The following is an 18,323-nucleotide window of genomic DNA, read 5'->3' on the forward strand; positions in this document are numbered from 1 at the left end:
TTCTGTTTATGTAGGTTATTTCTATTGATATTTGTCATATTAGAAATTAAAACTAAGAATTTTTCAAATATTTAATTCATTTAATAATGATAAGCCCATTACATGTTAGCATAAATAACATTTTTAAATGAAAAAATTATATTTTGCCCTCCAAAAAATTAGTGAGAAGAATAGCACTGTTTCTACATTTTTGGAAATCTCTTTATTGTGTGGCTTGAAAGAAGATAGCTAGATTCTCTCATCTGGTTCTGTACCCAATCTGTTGTACAATGTTGTTTTACTGAAGTATATGACGAGAACCCAGCTTCACACAGATATACAACTGAAAGAGAAGGAAGTGGCCTTTTCAGATAACGGCAGCTATTCTAATACTAAAATCTGATGAGTACTAATTTCTTAAAGGTTAACTGCAATGTGGAATCTGAATGAGCTTTTTTTACTCGGTATACTCAGAAGAGTGAGAATAAAAATGACAAACAATGTCTTAGTATTTTTATGACCACATCGTTGACCTTTGGGACCCTGAAAGGGTTTGGGGGGACCTCCAGGGGTCCCCAGGCCTATTGAGAACTGCTGCCTTATACTAATGTTGGATTAATATGAACAGAGTAGTTAACGTTTCTCAGCCTCAATCTCCTCAGCCATTAAAATGAGGATTTTGTGATTTATTAATAAGAGTTTAATTTCCATTGTTAAAACTAGATTAAAAAGCTGTCCTCTGGCATCTGTCTTGAAAGGTGTTTGCTGGTTTCTATTCTGAAAGAGCTGCATTTGATACCAGATGAGACTCATCATGATCTCAGCTACTCAAGCTGGTAATCAGAAGACCTGGTTTCAAAGAATAATGCAAGAAGGATGTTCAAGCAGAATCTGCAAACGTTTCAGTTTGTTTATTACTGGATTAATAATTTTGATTTTTGGAATTGCTGTGGTGGCTTTCCACTTGAGTCATACAACTTTCTATCAATGGTTGTTTCTGGTATTGCTTTTTTCATCGTTCATGGACTGACGGCCATTTATGAAAGATGCCAGTTAGAGGAAATCACCATTACCCAACTATTAGAATTATCAGGGCATTTACCAACCAGGATCAAATTGAGGCTTTAGCAATGGAGGAACCAACAGACACCACCTCAGTATGATCTTACACTAAACCCGGACACTGTTGGGCCCTTGGGCCTTTTTAAAGTCTCTTGAACATTCTTAAATAGAAATAAATTCTGGCTTTAAAAACAAAAACAAAACAAAAAAGTTGGCCCTATTCTTCAGCTCAGAAGAATTTTTCCAGAATGGAATTCTAAGGTGGGGTGTGGGGAGAGCAACACATCAATGATAACACTGATGTTAAGAACAGCTACTAGGACTTCCCTGGTGGCACAGTGGTTAAGAATCCGCCTGCCAATGCAGGGGACAGGGGTTCGAGCCCTGGTCTGGTAAGATCCCACATGCCGCGGAGCAACTAAGCCTGTGCGCCACAACGACTCAGCCTGCGCTCTACCTGAGAGCCACAACTACTGAAGCCCGGGTGCCCAGAGCCCGTGCTCCGCAACAAGAGAAGCCACTGCAATGAGAGGCCCGCGCACCGCAACGAAGAGTAGCCCCCGCTCGCCACAACTAGAGAAAGCCCGCACGCAGCGAAGACCCAACACAGCCATAAATAAATAAATGTTAAAAAAAAAAAAAAGAACAGCTACCATTTCATGTGCTATTATTATTTGCTTGGTGCTGCACCAAGCACTTTACATATTCTCATTTAATGCTCCCAGCTCTAAAGTAGGTATTACGATTATCTGCACTTACAGACAGTTAGAATAACTCAAACACAGATAGATGAGGCATTTCCCCCATGTTCCTCAGCTAGTCAGAGGCAGAGCTAAAACTAAAACCCAGGTCTAGCCCCAAAGCCTATGCTCCTTCCCAGAAGCCAGGTCAGGAAAGATTATGCAGCCAAGAAAAATGATCAGTCAGAAAGCTAATATTCAAAAATAGAAAAATATGTAAGATCCAAAGTCACATGTAAAATAGCATGTGTACACCATGACAGAAACTATAGAAAGATACAAGGACAAGGACAAAGACTGAACGGGAGTATGCAAAGGTAAAAACCTGTTTATGTGGATAGGATGATCTCTGACTATTTTTTCCCCTCAAAACAAGTATCTTTTAATGTTGTTTCTCGATAAAAATTATTTTACTCAACTTTAAATGTTTCAGGGAATTTTAGTAAATCATAGAAGAATTTTTTCCAAAATTATATATATTTTTTCTTTTTTTTCGGTACGCGGGCCTCTCACTGTTGTGGCCTCTCCCGTTGCGGAGCACAGGCTCCGGACGCGCAGGCTCAGCGGCCATGGCTCACGGGCCCAGCCGCTCCGCGGCACGTGGGATCTTCCCAGACCGGGGCACAAATCTGTGTCCCCTGCATTGGCAGGCGGACTCTCAACCACCGCGCCACCAGGGAAGCCCCAAAATTATATTTTAATCCAAGTGAAGGCATCGCCACAGAACAGAGACCCTGCTTCATGCTGCAGCATTTCCAAAGCTATGCTGAGACAGCTTTAACAAGCTCTTGATTATAAAGAGGACTTGTAAGAGGGCTCCTCGATTTTAAAAAACCTGTGACCAACTTCATCGTCCCTGAATTGGGCCAGGCCCTGGCGGCAACAGACACCCATGCCCCAAGTAGTACGTAGGCTACTCTGGGGCATTTACTGACTTGGAAGTAGCCCAGACATGGCTGGAACACTTGTAATGGGCTTTCATACAAAGATCCCCTCAGCTTTCTTCTTTTCTTACTTATTGAAATTCCACATATGTTCTATTCAGTTCTACATTCACTAAGAGTTTCTCAACCTCAGCACTATTCACATTTGGGGCTGGATAATTCTTTACTGTTCTGTGCACTGAAGGATATTTAGCAGCATCCTTGGCCTCCACTCACCAGACGCCAGTAGTACTTACTCTTTCTTCAGTTATGTTAACCAAGAAGTTTCTCCACATTGCCAAATATCCCCTGCAGGGCTAAATCACCCCAACTAAGAACCTCCGACCTAACTGTAGCCTCAGTCCAGTAAAATGGGGAGAAACTCTTTTTAAGGAACCCTTGGGAGGAGGAAACAAGATCAAAAGAGTTGTGATCCAAAGTCTCATTTTTCTACAGGTGAAAAGATCTACAAGTACACGAACATGTGCATCTTATAAAGAGTTTGGGAAAAAACCAGAAGGCGTAAACTGGTCGTAATCAATTAGGGCTAAGACATCTTCACCCTAAAAAACTTTCCATCGCCAGTATATATACACATCTATATTTAAAACTAAATACCATGTGTGCAAGACCGATATGGCCCCTTAATTTTTATTACAGAACAAAGCTAGCTCAGAACTACAGTATTTATGTAATTTCGTTTTGTTCACATTTTTTCCCATTTTCCAAGCAAAAAGAAGCAAGGACAAGAGGAGAGTAACTAAGGAAGAGGGCTGAGGCTGCACGAGCAAAGAAGGAAGCCGCACCACGGCATACAGACGGTACATCCACACCTCCCCTCACTCACTCCTCAGAGCAGAGCTGCTCTTCTACAGAGAGGACATCCAAGGTCAGAGAAGGTAAACCAAGTAAGCAGCGAGCCAGGACTCAACCAGGGGAAGGAGGAGGCAGGCAGAAATGGTGAGAGTGACCGAGACAGCAAACTTAGAAGAAAGACAGTGCACCTCGACTGGGAATGATGGGTTCACGTCACTGTCCCACCCCTCACTGGTGATGTGACCTCTGGCAAGTTACCCGCCATGAACCCCAGCTTCCTTTTTGTAAATAAGAGAGAAAACCATCATCAATTTCACAGGATTCTGGTCTAGTGAGGTGAGTTTAAGAGATGAGGCAATAATTTGGGGAACTATTCTGAGAAATGAACTACACACACCTGTCAAAATATTTTCTATAACCAGACTGTTAGAGCAGTTGTCAGAGGGACTAGTCCCTGGGTTTTATTCTTTGAAAGTCATCAGACAGAAAATGACATTACAAGAAAACATATGAGAAAAGAGACCAAAAGCCCACGGGGCCAAGTCTGATGGGTAGCTGGGCAGGGCAGTGAGAGTCTGGCAGGGACTGCTGATGGGGTATGTTTAGGAATTATCTGAGTTTATTCACTGGGCCCCATGGTTTCTCAGAATTTCCTCCATAAAACTGAACTCACAGTCAAGAGAGCTAAAGAATTTTCTAGACATTTTACCACTTAACTTGGTGTCTTAAGGGCACAAAGGCAGTTGAGCAAAAGCATCAAAATAAATGTTGATTAAATCATTAGCATTTTTGCCCATATAGTGAAGCAAGATCTGATGACTTCACTCACAACTCTCACAAAGAGAGTTAACAAGTGAACATGCAATTTTTTTTTAAAAGAGGAAGTGTACCAACTTAAAAGCTTATTTAACTCCCTAGTCCACCCCCCCACCAGTTTCAATTTATTCTGCTTTTTCTCAAACACTAAAATTCAAGACTTCAAAAATTTTAATATGTCTAAGAGGCAACTCTCAAAAAGCACTCATCATATTTTTAGGTTTTGTTTGTATGGAATGTCAACTGAGTTCTTATTTTATTTCCCCTAACCTCATAAACAAAACCTAGGCAAAACATGAAAGAGTCAAGCATTTATTTTTGATTTGTATTATCTAATATTCTCCAACCTGGCCTCCAGGATATAAGTCTATCAAAGTATCAACTGAGTTAGCTCAGAACATGTACCTGAAAGAAGCCAACTAAAACTCACAACTTTTGGTACTGGAAAACGATGTCAGAAAAACAAGTTTTACTAAAGTAAACTGCTGCTGCTCACTTAACCTGGATACTAAGATAGTATTCAACTATCAAAAGAACCAATTTTTGCAAACTACTATTGAAATGAGATGACAAATTTTTTTTTTTTGGCCACACCACACGGCCTGTGGGATTCTAGTTCCCCCACCAGGGATTGAACCCGGGCCCTCCGCAGTGAGAGCACGGAGTCCTAACCATTGGACCACCAGGGAATTCCTGAGATGACAAATTTTAAGATCAGCCAAACTGCAAGAGATTCCAAGGTGTATACTCAAAAATCAAATCTCTGCATCTTTGCAATTTTTTCTTTAATCATTCAAATATTGCAAAATATAAATCTGCTAAGTCACCTCAAATATCCACTTTGAAAATGAAGGTTTGCCACCAAATACAAATAAAGTTCAATTTCCTGTAGGCTTTTAATATACTCTAGAACTCTGTAATAGTTTTTAACCTAAGAAGTATGACAAATGACTAACAGTTTTTAATCCAAGTATGATAAATAGAATTGAAATAAATTAGTAAACTGTAAGCAGTCCTCAAAACTTCATGATGTATTTTCAATTCTACAGCAACTCTGCAAGAATTTCAACTTCCACATATTATCAACAGGCTACATGAAACAGCTAGGGCTCAGAGATGTCTGATTTCAACAGCCTATTTCCTTGAGGTAAAGGAGAAAAATGAGGAAACACTTCTCATTAGCCACATCAACCTTTACAGTAGAGGAAGTAGTATGTGTCATTTCACAGGATGTACTCTACTTGAAAAGAATTTGTGACCATTTAACGTAAACAGAAGCCATTTAGAAGTGAAAAGTTCCTGCTCAGACACAATTTCCTCTTTCCATCCATCCTTGAAAGTAGCCATTTTTAGGTGAACTGCACTCTGACTTTTGAAACAGATATTAATATAACTATGGACAATAACTAGCCACCAGTAAACTATTTAATGGCCACTGTAAATATGCCCACACTTGATCAAATAAATCCGAACTTTTGTAAAGTCAATGCTGATTACTGCACACTGGTTCCCAATCTGTCCAGGCCAAGATGACTTTTCCCTGAGCCCATGAGGAAGAAGCACTCCACATGCCCACGTCCCCTCCTTCGGGCTGCCACCCACCTCCTATGACCTGACCCCTGCATGACTGCAAAGCAGACCCATCACGCCCACAGGCTCATACCAACCTCAGCATGAGCAATACAGCCATGAAATATGAGAAAAAGGGAAAAATAAGCCAGGAGGGACAGCAGTCATAAGCTGAAGGTGCCACCTTCCTGATGGGCAAGGAAGAAACAAGCTATGTTGTTCGAAATATTATATTAGAAAGTACATGTACTTACAAGGAACTAAGAAAGTCAGCTACTCAGAAGACAAGGGCAGAGAGGCCAAAAATAGATTAAGGAAGAATGTGCATCTGTGTCTGGCATAGATAAGCAATTGCTACCCTGCTGAGACCCCCAACTGAATTTAAAAAGAGGAACACAATGTGTGGTGCAGACCATACCACTTTCTCCTGAGGTTGGGGATGGTGGTGGGGTGGCAGCAGTCACGCTGTGTTTGTCCCAGACAGTCTCCAAGATACCTACCAAGAAAGGAGAAACTGAGTTTAAGAGAGAAATAAAACCTAACATATAAAAATCAGATTTAGAAAAACAATGTATTGATATATTTGATCAAGAATCAGTATTTAAACAACTGTCTCTATGTCTAACTGCTTTTTCTGGACACCACCACTTGGATATTCCAAACTCAATTTATCTTCCCCCACAAACCTGCCACTAATATTCTCATGCTCCTCACCAGTCAACAGTACCATCCGCACAATCTCAGCATCTGGCCTCTGCTCTCCCTGTCCGGCCTCACCCCCACCCCACACGCAGGCTTCATCACACTGCACTATTTACTAGCTGTTCCTTTCTCATGTGTTCTCCTTCTTAACCTCTGAACTGCTCTCCCCCTTCCAATCCAACTTGACCTTTCACCAGACTAACTAACTGCTACCTGTCTGTCTCTCAGAATTCCACTCAGCTGTCACCTCCTCCAGGAAGTTTTCCCTGCTCAGTTTTGCCTGCACATAAAACATACCTCTACCATAACTCTTAACACATTGTCTTTCTCCCGTACTAGAGTATGCCTTACTAGAGGGCAGGGATTATGTTTTATTCCTCTTTATATCTCCTTACAGAACCTGGTATATAAGATGATCATAAAAGCTTTTAAAAATATTCTGTTCTCAAAATATTTAATATTATAACATGGAAAACACTGAAAATATCATGTTAAGTAAAAGAAGCTAGACACAAAAGGTCACATATTCTATGATTCTATTTTTATGAAAAGTCCAAATAGGAAAAACCAGAGACAGATAATACACTAACGGTTGCCAGAGGTTGGGGTGATGAAAATGTTCTGGAATTAGACAATGTGATAGTAGCACAACCTTGTGACTATATTAAAAACCACTGAGCTGCTACACTTTAAAATGGTAGATTTTATGATATGTGAATTATATCTCAATTCAAAAAATTTTAGTGTCTGCAAAAGTAGGACACAGAGATATCAGACATGGTCCCTAACTCCAGAAATTTAACATCTAATTGTGAATGTCAATGAATATGCTTTGAATGAATAAATGCTCTGAGGTTTGGGTTTCCCCTAGGGATTTGGGGGAGGATGGGGGGGTGGTAAATGACAAGTTTACTTTTAATCAAAACACTCTTATAACCGATTTTAAGTGCCCACCTCATGACGACTGCTTTTGTAACACACGCAGGAAAAAAAAAAAAAAAAAGTCCCTAGATATCCAAGAAGCAGCCTGAGTAGAAGAGCTGGAGACAGAAACCCTTCTGGTCCCTACAACATTCCCTCCAGCGCGCGGCTCAGCCTTGTGGCCCAACACCGCCCAGAACCAGCAGCTCCACTGACAGCACAGCGGGCACGGCCCTTGCCCTGTCTCCCTCGAGACACAGGGGCTCCGTTCTCTTCCTACCCTCCTGTCTCATTCTGCAGTTTGCTTTCTGTTTATTCTTACTCTTCACTCATAGTCACGAGGCTCTAACACAACAGACCAGATGACGAAGCAAACGCTATATACAACTACAACCTGGCGCACAGGGTGCTGACTCCACACCTGGTCTCACTTCCTTACTCAGAATTCGAAATGTTCACATCTTCCTCCTCCTCCTCCAACTTCTCCTGATTTAAATTCAAATCATCTTAAATAAAGTGCCTGCCACCCACCTTACTCAGAATGCAGTAATCAGCATTTCAATCACATTCCTATGACCCTGTCTATACCACATTAATCATGGCTATAGTGACGACAAAATAAAGACTTTAAAAGGAAAATAAATTACAAGCATTTTTTGAGACCCTACCGTGTGCTAGATACTGGGCTAGGTGCTGGGAATACGGCACCACATTCTTTGTGTTTTTATGTTCGGTCTCAGTAACAGCTAAGGCAACTGCTCAAAAATTCTGAGTGCCAGGGCCTGCACTCCGGGCATCTGCAGGCAGGCCTCTGCCTTCTGGTGCCACCCAGCTGCTCACCTGTCAGTAGCCCAAGCACTGTCTGCACCTGTTCCAGCAGCAGCTTTCGCAACTCCTCCTTCCGAGCCACGCTGAGGTCCTCACGGGGACAAGCCAGCTCTTCTGAAGTTGTCTTCAACATGATCAGCCCGAGGGGAGTTGTCACAGGGGACTGGATCAACTGCCAGGAAAAAGTAAGTTTCTGAGCAGAGTGCCTGGCTAATTAAGGTACAAAGAAGACTGACAAATGGTGAACCTATGAAGTACAGTCGTCCCTCGGTATCCGTGGGGGGGGGGGGGTGTTCCCAGGACCCCCGTGGATACCAAAATCCAAGGATGCTCAAGTCCCTTATATTCAATGGTGTCGTGTGGTCAGCCCTCATACAGGAGGGTTCAAATCCTGTGGATACAGAATGTCAACTGTACCTCTGTGTGTTTAATCTTACATGAACAGGCTACATAAATCAAACCTTTAGAAAAATGACTGAGTACACTTATGTACCTTTTTAACCATTCAAAATATATTCTCATCTTATTTTAAAGACAGAATTCTAAACAACACCATGAACTTAAAAACAACAAGAAAGCAATGCTCTTTTACACCTAACATGACAATTTTTATACATGTCCATACTCCCAACAGAGCCTTGGTTACTCTGCCCAGGTTACTATATTAGTGATTAAGGTATGTGTAAACCAATTTGTGATATCTTTCCAACATTCAGGTGTTAAATCAAGTTTACAGTTCCAAGCTTTGAATGCTTCATAAGAGTTCAAGATTAAACATGTGGCAGAGCAGAAACACACATACACGTCATTAAACTATGATACTGATACGGTGGACTTTGCAAATACCTACGTAGCAAATTAAGGTACTTTTTCTATCACCTGCAATATCCACTATGCCATAGGAAAGTTTCCTTAAACAAGAGACAAAAAAAGGTACACTTTCAACAGCATAACACTACTTATACCTTTCTTATCAATTTCAATATATTCAAAGCATTTATTTTTTAGTTTCCAGAAACGGTAAAAGTAATCAAGGTACCATTAAAATCCTACTGGGTTATATGCTACAATCTATGAAAGAGCAAACAAATTGAAAAACTTGACCATTTTCTTTAATCATAGTTAACTTTAAATGTAGTTCATTCCCTGATAAAAATAAGTTTTTTATTTACTCAATCTATAAAATATAAGCCTTAGGGAAGAGGAGGTCAGGAACTACACCCAGATAGAAAGGATATTCTCCACTTCAAAAAACACAGGGCACTTTCCTGTCCTTGAAAACAACGGTTCCCATTGCAGACCAAGGAAAAGCGCATCCCCGAAGAGCAGGACTCAATATTGAGAACTTAAAGAGAAATTCAACTGCCCTCAGCAGCAAGCAATAGTGTGTTGAAAATGCTCTCTATTAAATCAGCTAACACTTCAAGTACATCCTCCACAAGTTTTCTCTTCATTTGCTACAAGTTCGGGCTATTTCTAACATCGACTTAAAATTCAGATAATGCAGTAGGGGAGAAACAGGAAATCCCTCCTCTAACAATTTTTCTTTACATGATAACGTGAATAGAACTTTATAAGCATCCCTTTTCACTCAGACACCTTTGGATTATCAATCTGTATTTTAAAAGATTTCTATTACTTCTCCCCTTTCATTTCCTTCTTTCTCTTCCACCCCTTTTGTCTCTATTTTCCCCCAAGACCTCATTCTTACTCTCTCAGCTGGGAATGACTCATTACCAAACAGTCCACTGGGCAATACTTTCCTGTACATATGAAATGCTTCTGTGCTCTCCAGAAATAAAAAATCCCTAGAGTATGGAAAATGTATCTTAAAGGTCCTCCTTTCTCTCATCATTTGGGAGAAGGGAAGAGTCAGACAAGAAGCTGGCTGAAAATTATTCTTTACTTGAAAGAACAGCCTGATAAAATGTGTAATTTTCCTTCTCACTAGCTTTGTTTCCAGAAAGCTTTTTATTAAAAGAGTGTTTCCTTTCACCATCTTCACATACATAATTAAAGCTCATGACATAGGTAATCTCTGCAATTTATTTTAATACAGAATAAGCACCTTCAGGTTGCAAATCAATTTCAGGTGCTTAGTGTTAGCTTCAGAAATTTTTATCATACCAGCCAATCAGAGAAGAAACATCAAAATTCTTTCTATGCTTCTTTTCGATGCTTGCCCCTTAAGTATCTGGCCCCAGGCACAATGTGACCAGAAGTCCAGCTCAGCAGATTCCAGGACTCTGAAGAACAGACTCTAGAAAGGTGTGATGTATGTGCTAGTGCAGGCGGCTGGGGGAGGTGGGGAGGACAGGGGTCGGTTCTCACTTCAATGATTCCTTCTCCAGTGGCCTAGAAAGGCTATACCAACACACAGAATTGTAGGTATCTTTCTGGGGCCCCAAATCAACTCCTCTTTGCCTGGTATGACAGTCATCATAATTATGGCATAAACTGCACAGATGCCCCAGGCCAAATGTTACAGAATTAAAAAAAAAAAAAGGCTATGCACCCCAGACCGCAGGCCATAATGGAACTAAGCCAAAAAAAACCTTTCAGATGGTTTAATCAACAGATCATATAATTGTGAAGTTGATTCCAGAACCAGTTTGGTCTTGTTTACCAATGCCTAAAGAAAAGATTTTATTATCATTATCAGAAATGTCAGCAATTTAGCACCAATCATTCTTGACATGGCTTTCATACCACTGACTGGTTCTCATGCATGAATAAGAAGCGGGGAATAATACAACTGGAAAGAATTTTAAAGATCACTTAGTCCAATCCTCTCGTTGTACACAGAAGGAAATGGAGGCTCACATAGGAGTTACTAAAATCAAGGTGATCTGTGACAAAAATGGACACAGACCCCAAACCCACTGCCTCCCAGTCCAGTGCCCCTTCCACTACGGGGTGTTTCAAAGTCATGAAGGCTGCATGGGGTGAAAGGAGTCATTTCTGAAGGGTGGAAAGCGGGAGGTGGTGGGCAAGAGAGGAAGACAGCTACCCTTCTGAAATCTCCATGAGCACCTCACCTAAAAATGCTCTTCCAAATTCTCATTTATCATCATTAATCATACTTGATGGGCAGACAAGAAATGTCTGCTTTTCACCGAAGGAAATGATCCCAGCTGGGCGAAAACATGGCTTCTCCTCACTGTTGCCGACAAGACTCAGCTCTCTGTCTGGCTCACATTCCACTGCTGCTTCACACAAGACACACCACTGACCAACCCAGGATGGAATCCACTCAGACCCCCCCACCTTCCTGGTTCTTTCCATCTCCATGGACTTCCTCGCTCCCTCTCAGAGAGCCATGGAGACTTACCACAACTGCTTTTCAACTTGGAGTGAAAGGAAGCGTGTCAGAGAGAGCCAGCAAAGCCTCTGGCCTCCTAACCCACCACTGCAGGCTCCCCACCTCCTTGCCATTCCTCGGGTTCTTTCCACTGTTATTCCCTTTGCCTACAACACTGTTCCCCTGGAAGCCCACATGGCTCACTCCATCACTTCCACTCAGTTTCTGCTCAAGAGTCTGCTTCTCAGAAAAGGCTTCCATGATCGTCCCATCTAAATAACACCTCTGATATTCACTCCTCCTCACCCTAGATTTAGTTTTCTCACAATACTTATACCTACCTGAAAGAATTTGTTTATTGTTTACTGATGCCTCCCCCTTGGTATTATAAGCTCCATGAAGGCAGCTATTTGTTCATTACTATATCCCCCAACGTACCTAGTTATTAGTACATGGCTGGTATTCAACAAATAGTTTATGGAATAAATGCATGAATCTCCTGTACAATAACAATTCAATAAATCTCTAGATAAATGAATCACCATACAAAACAAAATAATATTGAAGGAAGAACTTCTGTGCCACCTTGAGAGGTGATCCAAAAGAAGCAATATGGATGCTGAATTTTTTAAATTGCTGCATCATTCAAACGGTTTGCAGGGAGAGCAAGCAGAACATTAGAAAAGGGTATTGTTCTGGAAGATTCTGCCGTCACTAAGACTATAACCAATTTTCAAAGAATTTTATTTCTATAATCTGTACATAATACCCATTTCCTACATACCCAGACTGCCTCGATAATATAAACATTTCCAACTTTATCACAGGAATCAAATGAACAAAAGCATCGCCCTCTTGGCTTTTAGGTCCCCCCTATTCCCTGATGACTTCCAAATCCTGAACCCCAGATCCACATTTCCTAATGTCTCACCAGACGTGCACAGAAGGAACACGCAAATCTTAAATGCATTTTCTGCCAAACTGAATTCACCATCTTCTACCCAACCCCATTTCCTCAGATGGCCTAGAAAATCTGCCATCTGAGCCAGGAACTTGGAAGGCATTCTAGCTTCCTCCTTCCCTCCTCCCTACAGCCTAGTCCCTGCCCAAAGCCTCCTCCGTGCCTCGCTGCTGTCCAGCAGGTAAGCCCCGGCTTGGCTCAGGCCCCTGGGCTCACTCAGACTTCTCCAGCAGCAGCCTTCCAGGCCTCCTTCGCTCCGGCCTCACCCCTCTGCAATCCAGACTCCAAACTGCTGCCGAAGTCGTCACTCCAACATAAACATGTGGCCACGTTGTCTCCATTCTCCAAACTTTTCATTAGTTCTCGAGTAAGGACTATGAATTAAACACTGATGCCCCCTGCAAACGCAAAGCCCTCCCTGCTCTGGCCCTGTCCATCAGCCTAGCCTCTCACTCTACCACTCAAGCCACCACCTCACATCTCATCACCAGCAACACTGAAAACACCTCAGCTCCTTGAGTCTAAATGCCGTGTCCTCACTGCACTTGGCACAATACTTCGCTACAGTCATTAACATATTGTTGGGTAATTATTATTTCCATCGCTTTCTCCCCACTAAACTATAACTATCAAAGGCCTCATCCTGGCACCCAACACCTGGCACGGTACCTAACAGGCTTTCAAATACTTGCTGGACAAAATTTCACAAGAAGTTAACAAAGTGATTGGGGTTCCCATCCCCCACCTTCTCCACTGCACCAAGGTACAACACGTCTCAGGAACACAAGGTTAAGTGAATGAGATAATCCACCCCAAAATGACCTCACCACTGCAGTTCCAAAATGCTCATCTTAAAAATCCTCTTCAAGAGAAGAAAATAATCACTTCTTCAAACAAATTACTTACAAGACAAAGTTTCCATAGGTTATCTCCTTACCTGTAAAATGTTAGTAAAAAAGTCATGGTAGAACATGGGCCAATCTTGACGGCCAATGTCAACAATCACTTTGCAGAGCTTGTTCCGGATGAAGTAAGGTAAGGTTTTGTGGTGAGCCAAGAGGAGTTTGGGCAGGCAGCTACGGATTTCCATCTTATCCTGAGATGGGACCCCAAGCCACATTTTATTGATCAGATTCTGAAAAACAAGTATACATCTTGTAAGTTAACAATCTATACACAAAACAAACTGGTTTTCATCCAACAGTAGCTATCTCCCTCAAACAAGAAACTCTGCTTTTAAACAAAGGTTTGGAGCAATTTGGCAATGAGAATAATAAAATATTCAAATTTTATGATACAATAATCCCATTCCTAGGAACATAATTTAACAGCTACATAATTTAACAGAAACAAAAAGGTGTAGGTGCAAAAACTTTCTATAACACCATTGTCTCCACCAAAGAATAATGACAGAAACAACTTTAATGTAAGAATAAGAGAATGGCTTGGTGAATAATGGTACAACCACTTATAGAAATATAATATAAAGGTTAAGTGGGGAGGAAAAAACAGAATGCAAAATGAAATGAGCAATATGATTATAATTAGGTTTTTTGAAAAAAAGTGTGCACAGGAAGGCAATGATTGGAAGAGAGTTGAAATAAATGAAGATTTTTAATGGGTATCATCCCTCCTCCCAACTGTTTTTCTTTAATCATCTTTCTCTTTTAAATGATAACATGGAAGGAAAAGTTACATGTTACCACAAACGACCTCCCGACCTCACCTATCTTACCTTTTGGTGCTGAAGATGGAAAGGTGCCCTGGAAAACCTGACATCTTGACAAAGGCAGTATATGGGGAAGAAGCCCCTGAGATGGGTTACCACTATTTCCCAGCCATGTACACATCAAAACTAAAGTCTAGTGCCAATAACAAGGCAATGTGACTAAGAAATACTCTTCAGAATAGTATAAAAGTATCTGACAACTTACCTCAAAAACCGTTAAACTGTACATCATTACATAGTCATTCCTAGTGCTGGAGAGAAAATACAGGCAGAATCTCCAGGCTCCTATTTGCTGAGCAAAGTTATTAAGAAGTTCCTCTGGAAAAGTTAAATAGCAACAAGAGAAGGCTATGAAAATACACAAAATTAATACAAGGCTGGCTGTTTTACTATTTTTTTTTTTTAAAACACACCTCTTCTACATAATGTAATGACATCAAAACCAACTACAAAATCCAGCTGATTCTTCAAGATAGAAAGGACAAAGCATACAATATTTTTCTGACTCTGAGGTGACCATGAACGCTGACACCCAAATAACAATAACCTAGCTACGGACACCTTTTTTTTTTATGGGCACTATTTTAGGTAGAGAAACTTTCACTGCTGAAATTCTTAATCTAATGTGTAGACAGACAGATAGAAGAGTATCATTTTTACCTTACAAATGATGGCCAACCGGTAACTTACTTCCTCTGGGGTACAGCTATATGTTATCTCCTCACCACTCACTCAACACTGTTCTTACACACTTATACACACACACACACACCCACACACACACACACACACACACACACACACAAAATGATGGCCAGAAAAGCAGGAAAAGAAAAAATTAAGACTAATCTTATAAATGCAGGATTGGAAAAAATGCAAGAGAATTCAAGATGGCTAACTCCCTTCATCTGAGTTGGTTTTATTTTAAAATATCACCCAGGAGTCGGCAAACAAGAGCGGCAGTCATGGGAGTTGCCAGGAACCACCCTGGGCACCTCAAATCAGTTAGAAGTGGTTTTCTTCCTCCTGAGGCTGCTGGACAAACAGCAAGCATTAAGAGTCTATCACCGTGTTTCTGGACATGCTGCCCCTTAGTCACCTTGACCTGCTGCGCTGGTCATAAAATATAACACAGAGTGGGTAAAAATACAAAGGCAACAACCCTGAGAGATTCTAGGAAGCCCTTGGAAAAGCAGCAAGCACTGCAGCCCATTCTAACCCTAAAGTCACCACTCTGCCAGTGCCCTACAACGCAGGCTAAGTGCACCAAGGCAGTCTCATTATAAATCCCATAAAGGAAGCTGATGATGTGTTCTTATAATTAAGCAAAAGTTTCTATGACTCCCAGAGGTGAAGTCCAACCAGAGAGTGATCTCTGGCTGGAAATGAGGAACGCTGGACTCTGTTCTAGACTTTGCCACTAATTCACTGAGTCTGATCCCAAGCAAATCACTGCTCCTCTTTGATGCTTCAGCCTTCTCCACTTTTAAAAATGACCAGACTGTCTCTTGAGGCTCCCTGCTAACAGCTCTATCTCTAGAGCACTTTTGGTGGAGGATGGGTGGAGCCCCTATAATAAAAGGTCTCCCTCCTTTCTCCCACCTAGCTAGGAAAGACTTTAGTTTATCCTAAGACATCAAAAAAGAAGCAAGAAGTGGTTCCAGCCCACACACTCAAATAAAGCTATGGAGACTAGGTACAAAAAGAACTAAGACACGCCTACTACCAAACCTCCGGATTCTCCTTAGCCGGCATTTAAATTAGACTTCTGTAGCATCTGGTTATTTAAAACTATTTAAAAAATCAGATTAGAATAAAAATATGTTAAAAAGCTTCCACTTTTAATTCATGAACACTGAGGTGAACAACATTAGCTTTGCAATCCAAAACTTAAAGAGAAAAACAAAAAGCATATCAATTATAAGCTTAAAACAGGACTATGGAGAAATTAGATATAAGGGAAAGATCCTTCACCTCCTTTGGTAAAAATCACCACTGATACTTTTACTATGAGGTACTTTGGTAGCATAAAAGTAACAAGAGGCTCACTCTGGGGGCAAGAGGTGGGTCAGCCCAACTGAGTAATAAGAGAGAACCTAGGGAAGCAAGCAGAGGGGATCTTCTAAGCCAGATGCCTGATCATCTACTGGGCTCAGCTTCCATCAGTATCCCCTGTTTATAAACTCTCTGGTTCCCTACAGCACAGTCCCTCAGAAAAGAAGGCATATACAGGGCAGGCCCACAAGAGACCACCACATTTAAAATTAAGAGATAAGAAGCTACATCCACTGGGAGCTAATGTGATACTCAAAGGATGCAAGGGAAAATGGGCTGCAGCCAAAGGTCTACTAGCCACCTGAAAATCCAAACGCTAATCAAGCTTTGGCCCAAGGGCAGAAGTCAGCCATAACACTGAGCTGGCTAACATGACTTAGAGAAGCCACGTGCGACAGAGAAATGGCTCTGCAGAGACCCGGAGACACAGAAAAAAGCCTCCAAGGAAGTGAAAGCAATGAAGGTCAGTACAGAGCAGCCAGACACACAGGGGAAAGCCTCGAGGTCTGGATCAAGAAAAACATTTTTCATCGTCAAGTTCAGGGCTTAAGTGAGGACTCAGAGAGAGAAAAAGATTACTCTAGGACTTCAGCGCAGCATGTCCCTGAAGCAGAGATCTCACAACTTAAATAAACCTTCTAGGTTACAGTATGCTTTAATGAATATTGTGCATGTCAGTGAGTATAAAATTCAAAAAGAGGTTCTAGAAGGTGCCAAGGTTCCCAGAAGACCTGAAATTACACCTACATCTCTCTGTTGTTTGAAGCCTTTATTCAACAAAACTTGCAGAATGAGAGCGATAACAGTGGCAATAAGGAAAAAGCAAGAAGGCCCCAAAGGATACACCCGTTAAAGGATCTCTGGGCACTAGATGAGGTTCAGGATAGACCTCTACACACCAAAAACATGTTTGTTTTAATGCTTTCACGAGTTTTTTCTTTAAATTAAGTCACAGACATCTTATAAAAGTTTAACATTGCTAAAATTAAGAGCAAAGCAGGGGTAGGGGTTTCCACACATGGCCAAAGGAAAGAAAATCCATCACTATGGATTATAGTGGGCTCTACCGACTACAGCCCTTGCAGCTAGGTTTGTAGACCTCACCAGCCACCAACCAGCAGGACTGGAGCAAAAGGAGCCAGAATTCAAGGGGAAACATGCAGGCTTGACCAGGCTGCCAACATCAAGGCTACCAACTCCTTCCTCCCCATTGGGGCCTTTTCGTTATAAACGACTCTTTACTACTCAACATTTCACTTACCTATCTCACGTTTTCTTTCATTGGTTGTACAGTCGTGGAAAAACTCTGTCATCAGACTTTCCAGTGCCCTGAGAGAGGCTTCTTCAGATGCCTAACAAAGAAATTTGAAAAAAAACAAACAAAAAAAATCAGTAGCTGTATTTTCAGTTCTACTGTTCCTCAGTTCCTTCCAGGTCACATTCAACAGCCATAGTAATTTACTTCCTCAAAACATCTTGGTTCAACATTCTTCAAATACATGATATAAGCCAGAAAAACTGCAAGGAATTTCCCAGCTGACTCAAAACCCAAAGTTTTAGTATACTCTATAAATTCATGCTACCGTGCTATCGATTTTCAATTATTTATGCTAAGGAAAAGAGAGCAAATAATTTAAAATTTAATTCTTGAAACATACTGAAAGCAAATTAACAGCCCCTGGCTCTGACTGAATAGGCAGAATGAAGAGATTCAGAAAGGTTAGGGTGCCCTATAGACTATCCGTCAACGTTATTTGCCCCATGTCTGAATAGTTAGCCATATTCTAATTCAGAGCAACTGTAGTCAAACTGCTGCATGGATTCCTGGGGCTTTCTGAAGGGACTTCAGGAGCCAAACATCCACTCAACTCTCAATCTCACATGAGCAGTCAACAGAGATTAAGGTGCAGCTAAGAGCCAA

General features: G+C 41.2%; 2 protein-coding genes across 6 annotated transcripts in view; both read right to left on the reverse strand.

Moving 5' to 3' along the window:
* LAT (linker for activation of T cells) overlaps positions 1 to 18,323 on the reverse strand; it is a 237,997-nt gene that overhangs the window by 68,839 nt on the left and 150,835 nt on the right. The window lies entirely within an intron of this gene.
* The window catches only part of XPO6 (exportin 6), a 106,764-nt gene that overhangs the window by 54,146 nt on the left and 34,295 nt on the right, over positions 1 to 18,323 (reverse strand). For 2 of the 4 annotated variants that reach the window (XM_004268606.4, XM_033426057.2), the window contains 5 exons: positions 17,664 to 17,754; positions 14,553 to 14,665; positions 13,556 to 13,753; positions 8,369 to 8,528; positions 6,324 to 6,401 (listed from right to left, as the gene is read on the reverse strand). In XM_004268606.4, the coding sequence (XP_004268654.2) occupies positions 6,324 to 6,401; positions 8,369 to 8,528; positions 13,556 to 13,753; positions 14,553 to 14,665; positions 17,664 to 17,754 (640 nt within the window). Of the gene's footprint in view, positions 1 to 6,323; positions 6,402 to 8,368; positions 8,529 to 13,555; positions 13,754 to 14,552; positions 14,696 to 17,663; positions 17,755 to 18,323 lie in introns of those variants that run through there. The other 2 variants (XM_049699351.1, XM_049699350.1) reach the window with 2 other exon arrangements.

Source organism: Orcinus orca, chromosome 16 (assembly GCF_937001465.1).
Source record: "Orcinus orca chromosome 16, mOrcOrc1.1, whole genome shotgun sequence".
NCBI classification, from domain to species: Eukaryota; Metazoa; Chordata; class Mammalia; order Artiodactyla; family Delphinidae; genus Orcinus; species Orcinus orca.